Source organism: Ambystoma mexicanum, chromosome 6q (assembly GCF_040938575.1).
Source record: "Ambystoma mexicanum isolate Mex_15411 chromosome 6q, UKY_AmexF1_1, whole genome shotgun sequence".
Taxonomy (NCBI): domain Eukaryota; kingdom Metazoa; phylum Chordata; class Amphibia; order Caudata; family Ambystomatidae; genus Ambystoma; species Ambystoma mexicanum.
The window spans coordinates 818,143,404-818,159,338 of NC_090937.1; the positions used below are offsets into that span (position 1 = coordinate 818,143,404).

The 15,935-nt window shown below is 45.7% G+C and overlaps 1 protein-coding gene across 9 annotated transcripts in view; it reads left to right on the top strand.

Annotated features, from left to right (window-relative positions):
* Positions 1-4,057: 4,057 nt before the first annotated feature.
* Positions 4,058-15,935, top strand: part of RAPGEF2 (Rap guanine nucleotide exchange factor 2) — a 1,671,940-nt gene continuing 1,660,062 nt past the window's right edge. For all 9 annotated transcript variants that reach the window (XM_069631345.1, XM_069631346.1, XM_069631352.1 and 6 more), the window contains exon 1: positions 4,058-6,046. In XM_069631345.1, coding sequence (XP_069487446.1) covers positions 5,978-6,046 — 69 coding nt within the window. In that variant the 5' untranslated portion in view covers positions 4,058-5,977. The remainder of the gene's footprint in view (positions 6,047-15,935) is intronic.

Consider the following 15,935-nt stretch of genomic DNA (forward strand, 5'->3'; position numbering starts at 1 on the left):
CTTGTGGGCATGGAGGCTAAGCTGTAGTCAGAAATCAGGCTAACCATAGTGCACTATTGCAGGTCAATGCTAGAGAATGTGAGAAAGAAGCACGAGGAGAGGAAACAAGAAGAAGCGAAGTTAGTGCAGAAGAAATGATCTAATTATACAATGTAAGGGGCGATGTTAATGAGTGGAGAAGGTGTAGTTGCTCAGCATGCGCGAAACCAACCACAGATGACAGGGGGAGATTTTGCAGGGCAATGGGGTATGAATCAGTGGCCAAGGGGAGGAGGAGGGCTACCTCAGGGAATAGTAAGTGTGAAAGTATGGGTATTGGTCCCTAAAGAGTGCACTATGCTCCCTAATCCCTTAGATTGTGGCCAGCTGCATTGCCAAAATCAAGAAGTGAGTGCACCCATATGCACCTACAAGTTAGACGGTTTTAAGAATACAAGAATACATGATTGGCATGACACGCTCTGCCCATAAATATTGATGATTCCATTACTACTAGTAAATCATAAGTGTAAAAGATGCAACATGTACTCCTATGTTGTAATTCACTTAATGTCTTCAAAAGAGGAGGATGTCAGCCGACGCGTGTTTCGACCAGAGTAGTTTTCAAGGCTGACAAAGCCATTCATAAGGTAAAATATCAGAATTGAAAGTTTTGGTTCACATAATACAAAGAATAGAATAAAATGTTAAGAGAATCACAAAATATTTGCTTGTTATATACAATAAGTTGTTATCAGATATTATTGGTGTAATAAGTAGTTTACATAACCAACAATTGTGTCAATCGTATGTAGAGCATTAGAGAAGGTAGAAAGAACAAAAACAAAAAACACATATACTAGTTAGTTACTGTCACTTAGTACTTGAGCTTTCTATCAAGATAAATCAGTGTACAGTGAACGTGCAATGTGATAGCCCAAAAAGTGTGGCCAACGGCATCCTCAAATATCCAAGTCACAGGAATCATGCAGTGAGGTGTAGGGTTGAGCCATGTTAAACCATATTCTCCAATGTATACAAGTGGGGAAGTTTCATGCACACCCCTAGGTGTCATGGGAGCGTGCCCAAGGGAAACTCCCCAGTGGAGTTGTGAAGATAAGTGTAGCACATATGAATGACACCTCACCAGTCATCTGATGATGTGCAGTCTGTAACGATAGACTTATGCTTTCACACGTGGATGTTTCCTAGTCAAATGATCACCACAATGATATTGCATTTGATTTTCCAATTTATAAAGAGTTCTGTAAGTATATAGTGAATATAATTAACACAATTCACAAAAAACAAATATTAAATAATATATCGGCGAGTACAGGCAGAATATATCCAAAGACTCACCAATCCTCCGAATAGGCGCCCCTTGCTGATGTGTAGACATGTATTCCTATAATCTTATCTCCTTGGTTGAATCCAAGGAAGCGGATGTATATTCATTATATATTAACCTGTTGACCAGACAAATGAACTCTGTGTAGGTGAGACGCAGCACTAGTCTGCCCAATGGCTTCCTCGTGTCAATAGTTCTATCCGTACTTACCCGATGGTTACGAGGGCTCAATCCCTAGAGACGCGTGTATGTGAAGAACACGAGTACTGAAAAGCAATGATAGATATGGAAGAGGAGGTGCGTGTGACGTGACGTGCATCTCTTCCTGATGCTAGCCACGTCTCACGCACTCTTGCATGCCGGTGACAGTCCACACGTCGCCGACGTGTTGTTGATCAACACTACGGGCGAATGTGAAAGTGAATGGTGTCTGGAGCCGCGTACATAATCTGAACCTGGCAAAAAAGCCATTGCTGAAAGTGGCATCCATGTATGTGGTTTGATTACCATCTAAATTGCATGATTTGATGCAACATGCTGCTGTGGAATAGTTCTTTTAAGAGAATAAATGTACTTTTAACGATACAGAGACTAGGTAGGGCCTCATTATGAGTGTGCCGGTCTGGTAACAGCGGTGCTGGTAAGCTACCGGCACCGTTGTTACGGGACCGGCATACTCCGAGTTCTGTGAGCGGGTGCCTTTCCGCCTGCCAGGTCTGACCTGGCGGGTGGAAAGGCACCACTTTCCGCCTGCCAGGTCTGACCTGGCGGGTGGAAAGGCACCCGCTCTCATACTTTGACAGTAGCACCTGCACCATTGTGAATGGTGCTGGTGCTACTGTCCTCCCCATTCCCAATGGGACTCGAATGGGAATGGGGAGTCATTTTTTCCTGGTGCCCGGCAATGGGGAATTACCGGGATCGCCGGGGCTTTAATGCCCCAGTAAGTCCCCATTGTTGGGCGCCGGAAAAAATAAATTACTCCTGCGGCAGCCGTGCCGTTTTTACCAGCACGGCTACCACTGGGGTCATAATGAGGCCCTAATAGTATTTAGTTCTGCAAACATGATATTTCAGAGGGAGTTAGAGACTACAATTCAAACAATACGAGCCTAAACACATTGGAATAGAAATAAAAGCACATTTCACGTTACAAAGAGTAACATTATAGTGTTGTGCATAAACACGATTGCCAATGGAATTCGAGACTAGAATTCATACAATGGGAATCTAAATACATTCAATTGTTGTGCCATCTGCAAGTTTGCATGGTGTTACTTAAGCATATACAACGCGTGAATAATTAGCCTAAACACTATGGGCCTCATTATAAGTTTGCCCGTCCAGAAACAACGGTATCGGCAAGCTAGCCGGTACTGTTGTTTCTGGACCGTCAAACTACGAGTTCTGCGAGCGGGTGTCTTTCAGCCCGCCAGCTCTGACCTGGTGGGCGGAACGGCACTCGCTCGCAAACCTTGACGAATGCACCAGCACCATTCATGAATGGTGCCTGTGAATCCGTTCTCCCCATTCCCATTTGAGTCCAATGGGACTCAAATGGGGAGTAATACTTCCCAGCGCCCGGGAATGGGCAATTACCGGGTCCGCCGGGGCTGTAATGCCCCGGTAATTGCCCATTCCTGGGCTCTTCCAAAGTCATAATGACCCCCTATGACATCTTAAATACCATCTGCCGGTTTGCTGAGCAATTTCTTATGCCTGTGCATGGCGTGTTACTGATACCTGTAGGAGTTGTGAGTCTGGCCATGTCAGGTGCCTTGATATGCCATTTGATTAGTTGCAATGCTAATGAGCAAGGATAAATTAGCACATTATCCCATCTAGCTCATGGCTACTCGGAGTGCCATGTAAGTGGCCACGCTCAATGGGCATCAGTTTGTCCAATTCAAAGTACAAAGTACAATTGAAATTCCATGTCTTAGATATGTATGTGAATAACATACAATATTGTAAGATTATTTATCTCCATAATATAGTCAACCACAACAAACAATAAATGGACAATCCTATTATATATGATACTTCAATTTTCACATTGTCACTCATGTGTTATTCAGATTATAGCTATAACAATCTTTTGTCAGAATAATTCATTAAAAAACATACATCTCATGGTCTGTATTAGGGAAGAGGGTTCGGACACCGAATGCAGCAGCACGCAGGAGGGTTTCATTGGGGACAGCAAAGACTGATGGGGGATCCCACACAATGTTGGGTGCGCAGACAAATTGGCCACATATCAGAACGGGGGAATGCAGCAACAACCCACATACCAGACAGAGCAGACCGACCATAATGCTCAAGATCACACACAAGCGCAGATGTACGCACCACAACAGGCACATACCCATGACATGCAAATGCAGCAATACCAGCCTATGACACGTGCATTACAGATGCAGGGACACATGCAGCCGTCACAACCAGCACAGCAGATCCTATAATATTTTTCCACAGACCTCCATATTTAGACATTTTCATTTGCTTTGAGTGTGTGTGTGTAAATGTGTGTACATTCATAGAACCCCTTTTTTAACCTAAGGTGGGGCAAGAGCCGAGGGCATGGTTTATTGTCCTCATACATGCTGCGCCTGCGAGAGAACGCGCACCACTGCTGGCCGTAGAAACTCAACGGTGTGTGACGTTCAAACGTGGGCACGGCTGTCTCGTGCCAACAATGGCCGTGCCGCCGCTCTCCGGCAGACGGCTGCGTCTGAGCCGGCAGTAGCAGCGGCGCGGGGAGCTGCAGTTGGGCTAGGCGGCGGAGAGGTGGCGCCAGAGAGCCTGGCAGAGGGAGCTTAGCGACGACGCGAGGATGCAGGGGGGTGTGGAAGTTGCCTTTCCTTGGGCCTCCTCCTCGTCTCCGGCTCTCTGAGCCCCTCCTCTCTTCCACTGTACGGGACTCGCCCTGTCGGTGCCACTCCAGCCCTCACCATGGTTTCAGCGGCAGCACAAAGCAGCTGCCGCCGGTCAGCTCGCCTCTGAGGCCGGCTAGCCCAGCCGCCCGCCCGCCCGCCCGCCCGCCATGCACTGACCGCGCAGCTGGAGGAGCGCATGTAACCCGGGTTCTGGCCGCTCTGCTTCTCCTGCACCGACCTTTTCGGCCCCTCGGATGGAGAAGGGGGCCCCGCCGCAGGCGCTGCCCCGGGATCATGCAGCAGCAGTCGGGAGGGACGCCTAGAGGAACGGAGCCAGTTCCGGCCGGGAGCAACCCAGGAGCAACCCAGGAGCAAGGGGCTCCCACAGTCCCCCGCCCGCGACAGCGACCACCGACAGATCCGTAGTGCGAGAGATCACTAGGGCGGGAGGGGGGTAGGCCCGCCACAGGAAGAAACTGTGGCTCTTACTACTCACAACCGCAGAGCACTGGGTTTATATCGGTGCCACCTCCTTCATTCACAAGAAGTCCCTGGAGCCACTTTTCTACCCTGTCACCTCTGCCCCCTGCTGTATCTTGTTTGCTGTCTCCTGTTACTTGCTCTAGCATCCCTCCTGTCACCTGCAGTATCTTATCTCTGCATTACCTTCTCCCGCTCTCCTCTTTACTGCCTCAGGCTCTGCTCCACTCTCGCCCCTGTCCTTTATTCTCTTTTTAACCCTACTTTTCATCTCCTCTCTCCCGCTCTACCCCAGCATCGTTGTGACACTGCCTGCTAACTCTTTTTGTAACTGTACTGCCACTGGCCTATCTCTCCTCACCTAAGAATCTTGTTCTGCCCTATGTGCTACTGGCTACCTTTTCACCTTCTGATCCCTGGTCTCAAAGCACAGATTTGTCCTCTACTCCCCAGGTCCCCTTTTTTGAGGCAAAGCTCATGCAGTAGATCATAGTTTCTGGACGGGGAACTGATCCTATACGTGTGATTGCGCCTGTAGAGCAACCGTGAGCGGAGCAAGAGGGGGAGGGACCTCCGTATGAGAGATTGATGCCCAATGGGCTGAGGTGATAGCTCTCAAGGACTGGGAAGACGGTGGGGTGAGTAAGGTAAGAGACGGGGAGACAAAGTGACTGGGGAGGTGGAGTAGGGTAGTGGATGCCAAGGTGTTGTTAGAGGTACTTGGGGGAAACGTAGGAAGCAATTTCTGTGGACTGCTCACCTGGCGCAGAGGAAAAGAGACAGGATAGACAGTAAAATTGTCTCAGATCCAAAGTGTATTGCGTTCCAGGACGTCAGGGTACGGAGCCACACGATGTTGGTGCTGGATTAATGTAAGAAGGCGGTGTTGGTAATGACAAATCTCCTTCATTACCCCACCAGATACTCCTCAATTGAGACACCAGTGAAATTTGGTTCAGCAGCCTTGGATTACGGCTTTTTTGGTCACGTTTCTTGGACTTTTTCTTTTGGTGGCATTGACAGATCTCTGGAAAAGGATACAACTCCACCACTTTCTGCTGGAGAGTGTGGTTAAGGAGTAGTACTCCACTGGGCCCTCGGGCAAGGAGTTCGACCAGCTGGGCCCCTCCAGGGTGAACTTCATTCAGAGGACCTCTGCGTTATCCAGGATATTTAAGTGCAGCTGTGAGTGGACACACTGTTGCCCCAGGACCCAAGGGGTTCTGATACAGCCGATCTGGACCACGGCTGGCCCCTGTTGGGTACAGCAGGTTACACAGGCTTTTCAATGGCATCTTATGTGGATAACAGCTTCCGACAGGCAGTGATGAAGAACCCAGTGGACAGAAGCCAGCAGGTAATTTATTCAGCTTTTAACACACATGCGTTGAAGTGGTGGATTCTCTGTCAGAAGATGGGCGCTGGTCTACTGTAACATGTCTGTGTAACTTTAGTTCTCATTGCTATCCTACGCCACCTTCTTTTGGTTTATGGTCCATATGCTGTTGTGCAACACCCGACTCTCAGCCACAGAAGTACTGTACATGCGCTCCACTGTCTACTCAGTTCTCTGTGAACGGTGTACATGTTTCTCAACTCCCCACACTGTTTGGGGACGGGTATGTCTAATGCATTGGCTGCCCGTCGGGTGTTAAGAACATTCATGGTTACGCCTCGAGGCTTCCCTCGCCTTCACACAATGTTTCTGTCGGGATGCCTCCTTTTCACCATTCATCGTGAGTGGTTGCTTTTGCGCCTTCTTTGTTTTCTTCACACCATGTTCTTTCTCTGGGTCTTCTACCCTTTTTGTTCACTATCACCATATTCTCATAGGTTGGTCTGTTTTATTTCTGGGAAAGTGGTATCCACATATTTGCCCTGCACCAGGGATTATGCCTTTCTGATTCTCTTGTATGGCACTGGCTTGCTTTTTAAATTTTTATTATATTGACCATACTACAGTCATTGTGACACTACTGTTGGTCGGCCAAAGCGATGTGCAAATGTATAGCATTGTAACACAACTGCTGTAGTTGCATCTTTTTCTCCTTCTTGCAATTGATAGCAATCCATGATCTGTTGTACATTTCACCATTTCTCAGATGGCATCCCCTGTGTACCTTAGGAAAGGCGTACGTGTGTCTACCCCTTCACCGTGTCCCTTCACATTTGGGAACCTGTTGGGTGTCTAATTGAGCAGGAAATTCATTTTCATGGGAAAACAAGCTTTGCCTTATTGTATTGTGATTTTTTTTTTAAATATTTTTTTTCCCGTTATACATTGTCATTGGTTGCAGCCAGGCCCCTATTGTGAGTAGCAAGCTTGCGTGTTAAGGGAAGGAAGCCCTATGTTTGTATGTGAATAAGGATGTAAACGTGCCAGGATGAGTTCCCTAGTTTTGCTCGCGAGGTTTAGTGCAAATGGGGAGATATCCTCCCCACATGTTGTGAACTCTTTTACCCAAGATGATTTTCTTTCACCGGTTCGACTGAAACTAAACTTGGTTTGGCTGAATGTTGACTGTCCTCAAGAACTCTTGCTACCGTTTACCTTGTATGTAAAATTGAGAGAGCGATCCACAGCTGGCTCCTTGGTCTTTTAACAAAAGAAATAAATACATATTTTGTGCTTTATGCCAGAGTTCAGCCTCTAAGTGTGAGACTGTGTGGCGAACCCATGCTGCTCAGTGTTGTCTTGCTTCCAAGACAAGAACTTGGCCCCTGAATTATATCCACTGTTCCATTCTTTGGTGTTCTGTTGAGCTCATCCGTCAGTACTGTCCTTGAGACCCCGGTAACCCGGAACCGAACCACGCGCAGCGGATTATTACTAGCTCACTGTAAGGCCTCTTCCATCGCACACCCCATACAGGACTGGCCTACCCGAAGGATTCGCGTCATATGACGCACGTTACCCTGGGGGTTTCTTACATTTGCCTCAGTTTGGTCATCGCCTGGTTCTGTCTTTACTTCTTCCCTCCTAAGTGCACTGATGCAGCTTTCCAACTGCGAGAAACGCTTTGCAAAAGCCCAAATCAATAAAATAAAAAAATCATGAGTGGGGGAGGAAACAACGCGGGAGTACTAAATATGGACGACATTTTCAGTTGCTTTCTGGTACCATTTAACCATGCTCATTATGGTAAGGAAAGAGTTAATTGTATTTTGAAACAAACAACCACCCATATGCTTGCACGAACTTTACCAACGTTACTATTGCCAACGTCCTAGACACCCCATTATTTAACCTATTAGGTTTCAGACGTTAACACTTTTAGTCAGATGTGCTCGTCGAGCGTTGTGTGTCTTTAATGGCAGGTATCTAGCCCTCTGTGACTGGAATGGATTGCAGAATAATGTAGCCTGTGTATTGCATCTTGTTTTCTTTTTAAAAAACCTCTTAAGATGCGTTGATCCGATTGAATACTTAAAGGGATCTGGTTCTTGGTACATGGTTAAAATCCTGCTGCAAAAAATTAAACTGAAAACGGTCAAAAATAATGTTTACTGCGAGTAAGTTAAACATGAAGAAGGCAAAAATGACCCGAATGTTGATGTTCGTTTTATGTTTTTTTTAATTGAACAACAAACACGTGAAGGAGCATCCTGCTGTAGAGCAAGGGTGGGAAAGGTTGTGTGGGTGTATGGGAGTGAGACGGGAGCCCCTTTTTTTGAAGGACTACCTTTATGGCTCGTGATGAGTAAGCTCAAGTGAAGACGTGCCATGTTGATTTGGGAGTTTGGGGAGTGAGGATGTACAGCAGTTACCCTTATACGACTGTTTTTTTTTCCAATCCGGGTTTTTATTCCCAGTGTACTGTAACCCAGAACTCGGGTGCCCAACCCTCTTGACTATACATAAACTCTTTGGCGTTGTGGTTTTTATTTTATTTTTTTTGCAATCACTTTTGAGAAGTGGGGGATCTGGGTCCGAACCAATTAAGTGACCAAGTCCTTTTTTGTAAAGTGGGTCCAAATGGTGCACGCTAATGTTCAATATTTAAGGTGTGTTGTTCCAGTTGTGATTACTCTTGGGGATGGTAGCAGTCCCTCCAATGCAGGGAATGGCATGTTGCCCGCTAAGCCTTTGTCCTCATTAGAGAGATGCTTGCTGGCCTGCAGCACAGGGCAGTGATCACACCGTTGCAAAGGTGTTTATGTGAATAGTAGTTTGAAAACTTAATTTCATTGGGATTCTTTCGCAAATGGCAAATTATTCACATTGGACAAAATATGATTTAAAGACTCTATTGCAAGGGAGAGATCGTGGGGATTAGCTGGATGTTTCCAACATACACGTGTCCTAAATAAGGGGTATGGGTTGGTGGGGGTTGTGTCCCTCAAGATCCAGATGATATTTTGAGAAATGACAGGGCGCTGAAAGAGTTGAGGAGCAAGAGTACGCCTTACCCCCCTGCTCCAACCGCTGCATCCCCCCAAGGCTGCAACCGACCTGCAGTGCAGATGTTCCCTCTTCTAGCCCAGGTTGCAGAAGCGGCCAGAGTTGCAGCCCTTCGTTGGCTTGGTCGTGCCTGCTGGTTGGGTACGTGATGGGCTTAAGCTAATTCTTGTGTTGGGTCGCATCAGCATTCTTTCCTGCACTGTAAATGGCTATGTCCATTGTGCCGCTTCCTCCATGCAGGTTTGGTTGTTAATCGGACTGCAGCCATGATTCCAGTATCTGAGTTTACAGTAGATTACCTGTGCAGCCTGGAAGTCTGGCTCTGTTCCCAGGGGCAAGTATCTGCACTGTAATATGATGTGGATTCGTCATCGACCGGTCTGGTGAAGTGAATGCGGCGACTCCTTGTCACTTTTTCAGTGTACGGAGAACAGTTTGATGCTGCTGATCCAGTTTTAAGATCAGAGTCCAATATTCATGACTTTTTGTTAGATCAGCTATAAATGCAGTAAGATGCATTCACTTTCGAAGTCCCCTTGACTTTTCCATCAGATGCTAATCTCGGAGAAAAGTGAGCAACAAAAAAAATATGCTAGTCCTTTTTCTCATAGTGAAAAAAGAGAATCTTCGGTTTCTGAGCTCCGTTGGACGCTGGAGGAGTGTGCATGGTATGCCACTTGTCTAGAGCAATGCACATGACGCCAGGAAAGCCACCCACTCGTCCTCCTCATTGAAAGCAAGTCACAATCCTGGGAACAACAAGGCACACCGTACTCGCGCAGCCCTGTGGAGTGGGACAGTTGCAATAATGTTGTGCGAGTAATACGTGACGTTGCTACCGTTGCTAGAACTGGCAGTGGGTGTATAGAGGATTCAAGGCATGAATGGTTAGGTAACCTGCTATATATATCATTTGGAGAACGTTATCATCACACGTTCAAAACTAACCAGCAGCAGAGCCTTTATTGATCTTTCAGCCTTCCGTGGCGTGCCGCCATGCTTATTTGTGAAAATGTCATCACCTGCTCGTGCAAAATCGAATAGTCGCTCAGTTGGGTGTACAGTACTTTACGTGTTTCTGGGTTGGCCACAGTCTCTGGGACTTCCTTTTCTAGGCTGGGCGTGCCTTTCACATGGAGGCTTGTTTTAGGCAGAAACATATTTTTTTCGTGCCCCAAGCACACAGAACGAAGGTTTTTTTTTATTTTTTTTTTTAGCATTGCTGGTAGAAAAACCAATGCTTACAAGTAAATATGAATTCTAAAACCTCTATTTGTATGTGCCAATAAACTGGTTTTCCGGTAGTGGCTACATTGCCTGACGCACCTTGCCACAGACTCCATGATCATGTGCGCTACTTTTGTGGATGTTGGATGTAGAATGGTGGCTTATTTCTTTTATAAGTCAACATACCATTTTGCAACTATTAATCACGGTACCCTACAAGTCAGAACATACAAAAATACTGTGTTTGGTTACAGTGACATTCATACATAAGAGAGCTATCCAGGCAAGTATATTGAAGAAATGCCGCAGCGAGCTGTTTTCTCACTGGGATGTATATGGTTTTAAGATCTCTTTGTAACGCTCTGTATGTTCATTTGCAATAATCAGTCTGATGTTAAAAAGCTCAAATGGAAAACGCAACATGTTTAAAGCATCGACCCTTTGTATATCTTGCATAGGTTTTTGGGGGCGTTGGATAACAAAAGCGGCAGAGTTAATTCTGCGGGTATTGTGCATTCTGCACTTACTCGCCTGTAGTTACTTGGAGGCGACAAGATAAAACTCCCCTGGGGTAAGCGCAGGCTGAGCATGTGCTCTAAGGGTGATTGAGTCCTATCGAGTTGGGCAGCAGTGAACAATGTGATTGACATCCAAAGAGTAGTTATGGCAAACACAGAGGAAATGGCTGAGATCACTAAACTGTTCATCCCAGAGCCCACCTGGAAATGGATGGCTAGATTTACTATCCCCCAGGTTTCAACGCTAGTAACGCTTTTGTTAGTGAGATTTATTTAGGGGTGGCCGTCTGAGTCGACGCTATTTATTACCATAAAATTGTACCAATAGTGAGCATCCAGGTAGACCCAGGCTACCTGCGCCCATGGACGACTCCTATTAGCACCCGGATCAATGTTTAAAATGTAACCCAGTCTTGTTTTCGTTTTTAGACAAAAGTTTATATACACTTCTGTTATTGAGAAAATTCAACAACATCCAACAGGTGTTTCGGCCTCTTCTTTGCCTTTCTCAAGGCTTCCGCCAACCGTGTTGTATGGACTTGATTCAACTGGTTCGAACCCAATATGCTTGCAATACTTCTTCACAATCTAATGGTTCCTGGTATGAGTACCATGTAAACTGCTGGATAGCCACTCATAGTTAAATGATTGAATCATGGACACCCACTGCTGCGGGATATTCCAAATCAGTTCCGTTAGCTGTGAGTTTTAAACCCAGTTAGTTCCCTGTTGGGAGAATTGCGGCTTTCCACGAGGTAAAACAAAGCGCAACAGTGTGTTGGAGGAGCACCCTGTGGGATAAATTGCACATCTGTTTCGGTTTTCTACTTGGGAAAGGCTCCAACTAACATGTGCTTGTCATTTTTTTCCCCCTATAAGTTTTGAGGACCTCTCCATGATAGTGATTGGGGCTTTGCCGGTGTCCTTTGCACAAGCAACCGTAGAATGAGTGTGTATGGCCTCCCCCTCAGCACTTGGTTCATCTTTGTGCTACATACCATTGACAGAGAACAAATGGTTAGGATTTTGTGATCGATATTCAGAAACTGGTTAGGGGGTGATCTAGGCCAGCAAGTGGCTGTTTTAAAGGCTGTACTGTTCTTTGTTACTAGTACCGTGGCATAAAGTTGGGAACATGTGGTTAGCAACAACGTGCGTTCAGGGTAAAACTAGAAAAAAAGATCACCGGGTTACGGTCACCATCTTGCTTAGCTCCTTGGCATCTCCACAGAGCTATGAAATTAAAATTTGGAACAGCCTTCTGTTCTGAGTTTCATTAAAGACGTGTTCTAGTCATGGTTTGGGTTTTGTTGCCCCCTCCATTTTTCCCTGCAGAGTTCCAAGAATTACAGTGTTGAGTAAAGGTAACGCGCAGCCGTGTAGTGTTGCCGACATGTACTGATGTTGACCCCCCCACGCCCTCTTTTGGGGTGGTGGTTGTTGTGTTTTTTTTTAATGTTTGTGCAATTGTATAATTCTAAAATGTCATTTTTAATCGGCACCTTGCTCATTTTTCATTGGCTCCAGTAAACGCCAGTCATATTGACACGACCCTGAAAGAGCCCCACGTGCACTGCATTAGATGTTTTCCATGTAGCCAGTGACGTCCCATTTTCAAGGCCCAGCTGGCTAAGACTCTGTATCTGATCTTCTTGGCACTTTACTTGAAAGAGAAGCATTGTATAACGCTGTGTTCAAAACCCTTTTTCTCGGATTAAGGACTTCTAGAAAATGAAAACATGATCTCCTGCTCTAAATAAAAAGGCCCAGCTGTAGAGCTCTAAGCATAGCGTTGCCTTAAATGGTCTTTTGCACGAACTGCTGAGACTTTATCTCGCGTTTAATTGTGCCACTAGTTGTTTCAGGAGAGTCCACGCGCACCTAATTGTGTCCACGTCGGATCGCTTCAAAACACGCTTTCTTTCCTACGTGGCTCGGTAGCTTTTTGGCGGGTACTAAATCTACTTTTTGGAGGGCACACTTGCCAAATCGGACTTCATGGGCCGGGTGGTGCCCCCGGTATGGGAGTTAGATCGCTGGTTGTGGTAGTTATTTTGGACCTAGAGTGGGTAAGCGCTCCCTGTCTGCTGCTGAGGCGTATGTGGGTATGGTGGCTCTTGCAGGCATCGGATGACTTAAAATCCCTGCCACCCCCATCACTACTGTGCTACTGTATAAAATGCCAAGCCCAACACAAGCACCCTCCCGTAGTAAAGTGCTGCGCTACTATGGACTCGGTTTGCGCGATAATTAATACAATAAAATGAACCCTGGGTTCAGAAGTAGAAACCCAGCTAACATACTTAATGGAAGTATCTGGCTTCTTGCCTCCTCACTGCACATGTAAATCCACCCGAGCTCATTAACCAGGATGCCCGTGGGGAACTGGAGAATGGGTAGTCTGGCGGAACAAAAGTGTAGGAGACGGATGGGGGGGGGGAGTTATTGTCATTTTAGAAAATCGCTTGCAGTTTTGTTTCATTTGCCGGGGAGCAATGGCAGGATGCTAGTTACCGAGGATCTAGCCTCTGCTGCTCCCTTTTGCAAACTAATGACAGCAAGGGGCTAGGTCTCATGATGTTGAAGGCAAGCTTTGGCCCTCAAATTCCCAACTGTGGTCAGGGCAGCTTCAGCTTTTGATGGCCCTTGCGGAGTCTGACTCAACATTGCTGTGATGGCCCCCTTCATGTCGAAGCTGCCACAGTTGATGAACGGAGGAGTGATGACTGCAAGTTCTCGAATAAGACTAATAATTGCAATTGCTCGCAGAAGCCGTCCTAGTCACACTGCTCTGGCATTTCGAAAGTCGACAACGCAAATTTAAATTGTGGGCATGGGCTCTCCACAAAAAAGCCAATCCGGTCCAAACTGCTAGGTCCCATCCCTTCTAGATGTGATCGCATGCAGCCCTAGACCCACTCCAGCCTAATTGTGGCAGCTGCGTCTCACAGTCGATGCCTAGTTTTTATTGGAATGTTGTGGAATTAGCTTGAGGGGGGAGATTTTTTTTTTTATAAAGGTTGATTTTTGTTTTGTTTTCTTTCTGCTGTTGTATGGGGAGAGCAGGGCTCTAGATAAGATTGTTGCAATATTTTAATCCCTCTTTGAAGTTTGGAGTAACATGGTTTTTGGGAAGTAAACCAGTAATTTCGGCTCCCAATATGAGTTTTTTTTTTTTTTTTTTAAATTTGTTTTTTGACAAGTAAAAAAACTATATGTTTGAAGTCGAACCAATCTCTTTTTGCAATCCATATTTGTTATTAATGTAAAAATGCACCTTTTTATATTTACGTTCTGCTTTAGATCAGGCAGAAACATTTGTGCTCCTTACTCTGGAACCGCTCTGCTTGCATCACTATTCTGTAAATACCTGTGGATATCCATAGGTGGAAAGCAGGGCTAGACACCCATAAATTAGTTTCCTATTTCTTTTTTTTGCTTGCTCTTTGTATTTTATTGTTATTTATTTTTTTTAACAGAAAAAAGTGGCTGGTACGCAGCTTGTCACATCAGAACCGTAGCTATGGTGTGTGGTGGTCCCTCCTTGCATAGACTTTGCTTTGCACACCACTGCTCATTATCATTAGGCAAGGATTTCCTTTAACTCTCCAGGTAGGTAATATGCTGTGGTTTTCCTTTGCACAGTGCTTAGTGCCTTGTTGACTCTATGTAAACACCCATTTGCTGTTAATGCTTCTGAAGTGCATCCATATGCTTGTGCAAAGACTATTTAATAACACTCCGTTCCTTCCGACCATTGGTAGTAGGGCTGGACGATACAGGCCAAAAGTCAGATATCAATATTTTTGGGCTGAATGGCGATATACAATATACATATTGAAATTGTTTTAGTGGGTTAAATGCTCGGTTGTAAGCCACCAAGTACATGTGAGATGTCACAAATGCCTTTTTCTAAGACATTGATCAAGATAAGGTGTAAATACAAGGTTCCTCTTCCTGTTTGAGAATACACACAGCTGTGTAGATATCAAAGTGTAAGAAAAAATTGTGGAGTGACGAGGGAGTGTTTCTTGTGTTTTCCCCCCTGCTGGATCGCAAGTCTGTTTACCAGCTCCATTGCTGGAAAGAAGAGGGAGTGTTTAAAATCCCCTCTCACTCGCGGAGAGAACGCGGAGTGACGAGGGAGTGTTTGTTGTGTTCCTTGTGCTCCATGGGCGTGCGCGGGCGGCCCTTCACGAGGAGAAGGTCCGCTAATCCTGCAAAAGCATTCAAAGCATGGAAACAAGACAACAGCTGTGTGCGCGTGCTAAATCGGCAAGATGTGAATCCGCGCCTGCACGCGTACCAGAGCGGCAACAAAAACTCAAGCTGCCGCCGCTGCTCTTGCAGCCACAGCTGCCATTTCAAGTAAGTAAAGCTAAAGAGACAGTACTATTAATTGAGAAAGTCATACACTAACTTCCTGTTGGCAGTACGGACAGCACAAGTCTCAAATGCCAAGTATTCGTTGATCAGTCACCTGTGAACGTGGAGAAATGTATGTCGGATAACTTAAATGAGCAAGAAAATTCAAGTGCCGCTCCCAAAACAGCAGATACGTGTGAAGATGAGTGCGAGGTTGCAAGGAGTGAGGATATGGGTGAGGGCGTGATCGAAGCTGCTAAAGAGGCAGAGAGTGAAATAAACTGCATTGAAAATCACATTGACTCGATAAACGGTTCACAAAGTACCACGCCTTCCAATGATCCTGTGATAAACCCTGTCAAAAGCCCCGCCATAAATCCACCACCCACTTTTACTTTCATGCTACACGACCAGAACTCAATACAGCCTGTCTTTCTGCGCGTGTTCGAGCCTCCAGCTGATGATATGCTGAACAAAAGCACAAACAAAATGGAACCATTCATTTGGTTAAAATCTGACTGGGATTCAACCGATTTCAAAATAGCAATGCAACTACAACCACAATTGCTATTTAATGACAATGAGAATACCCAAACCAAAAATAGGGCTGATGCTGACGCTGAGGATGACGTCAGAAACGCTATAGAAGAGGGCAAAAAACATCAAGGACATGTTATTTGTGATGAAAAACTGGAAAGTGAGAGCGTGAAAACAAATGAAAGGTAAAATTCCTT